Source organism: Galeopterus variegatus, unplaced genomic scaffold (assembly GCF_000696425.1).
Source record: "Galeopterus variegatus unplaced genomic scaffold, G_variegatus-3.0.2 Scaffold2522, whole genome shotgun sequence".
NCBI lineage: Eukaryota > Metazoa > Chordata > Mammalia > Dermoptera > Cynocephalidae > Galeopterus > Galeopterus variegatus.
Window position 1 is genome coordinate 83007 of NW_007728633.1, and position 1630 is coordinate 84636.

At 41.9% G+C, this 1630-nt stretch overlaps 1 protein-coding gene across 1 annotated transcript in view; it reads left to right on the forward strand.

Moving 5' to 3' along the window:
• Positions 1-1630, forward strand: part of AOX1 (aldehyde oxidase 1) — a 105111-nt gene that overhangs the window by 57157 nt on the left and 46324 nt on the right. Inside the window, exon 29 of the mRNA XM_008582123.1 lies at positions 1213-1287. Coding sequence (XP_008580345.1) covers positions 1213-1287 — 75 coding nt within the window. The remainder of the gene's footprint in view (positions 1-1212; positions 1288-1630) is intronic.

Consider the following 1630-nt stretch of genomic DNA (forward strand, 5'->3'; position numbering starts at 1 on the left):
TGAGGGTTGCGATCCATTGCCGGACATGAAAAAAGACAAAAAGGAAAAAAAAAAAAAAAGACAGGGAGTGTCTGGTCATTCAAGCACCCAGACTGATGATGTTTCCACCACCCTCAACATGTGGCTTTCAAGGTTGCCCTGGTCATCATCATTCAAGGGAGCAAAGAGGCACCCTTATGGGAGACTCTGGGCAAGACCTAGAAGTGACACAAGTTATTTGCACTGATAATCCACTAGCAGAACCAGTCTCAGGCCACATCTAACTGCAAGGGAGGCTGGAAAATGTAGATAGTGGGAAACCTTTTGCCCAGTTACTATAAAAGAAGGGGAGAATGTATTCTGGTGAACTTGCAGTCTCTGTTCTTGAGAGACACAGAAAAAAGGAATTAGTTGCCAAGTAAGCAGAGCTATGCAAGTTTCCCCTGGCACAAACAGGTTCTTACAGGCAGGTGGACAGGCAGACCCCAGCCAAGTAGATAATGCACAATTAAAGCATTGTCATCAGGGGAGTTCTACAACNGTAAGTGTTAATCCTTCTTCTAGGGTATTGAGTTTTAGGTTTCTGTTTTAGGAACCAGAAACTTTGTGAATCTAGGTTATTATAAAGTAAATTTAATTACTTTCTCGTTTCACACCCAAAGCCAAGGCCTTCATTGCAGTAGTTTGATAGTGGATGGATGAACCCTGGAGCGATACTGGCATGTCATTGTTGCAGACTGGAAAGCACAAATTTGAATAAAAATAGAACATTTATTCCATTTATTTTAATGGCTGGGAAATACAAATGAAGGTATAGATAAAAGATGTAGAAAAAGAAAAGAAGGTTAGCTCAGTTGGTTAGAGTGCTATGTTATAAAACCAAGGTCAATGGTTCATATCGCCTTACCGGACATCCACCAAAAAAAAAAGAGAGAGAGAGAGAGAGAGAAGGAATTAAGAACCTGAATATTCTAAGAAAGAGGATCTGAGATTAGAAATTCAACTGAACCCATATTTTCACAAGAAGTGAACCCAGAAAGCAAAAACCCTCCAGTAACTGATACTATCCTCAACGGCAGGGGCTGTGTTAACATCTCTGTGTTCCCAATCATTCAGAATCAGGCACTCCACAAGCACTTGCTGACTGAAGCAATGATTAATGAGTATTCTTCCACACAAATCTTAACCACCAGGCTCTTCTCTAATGTGGGTTCTCTTCTTTAATCCTACAAGAATGCTTGTCAGATCCTTCTGAAACGCCTTGAGCCCATCATTAAGAAAAATCCAGAAGGTACATGGGAAGACTGGGTAAGTGTTCCACTCCATTTGTTACTACCAATGAGAAACAATCTAAACCAGTACTGAGAGAGCACCACAGCAGTGTATACCCCTTCCCCCAAGGAGACAGTTCCTTCAGTATCAAGTGAATGCAGCATGCCCCATGCATCCACCCAGCTGAGTGGATTTCTGCAAAAGGGCAGGATCACCAAAGGTATCCCAGGTATGTTCGGAGAGAGTGCACAGGAGACAACAGTACTGGGAGGAGGGATGGAAGTGTATGAAGAATACGCAGAAGGCCTAACCCACTCTGCTTAAGAAAGAAGAAAAGACTGAGCCTTCATCAGCCACAAAAAAAAAAAAAAAAAAATTG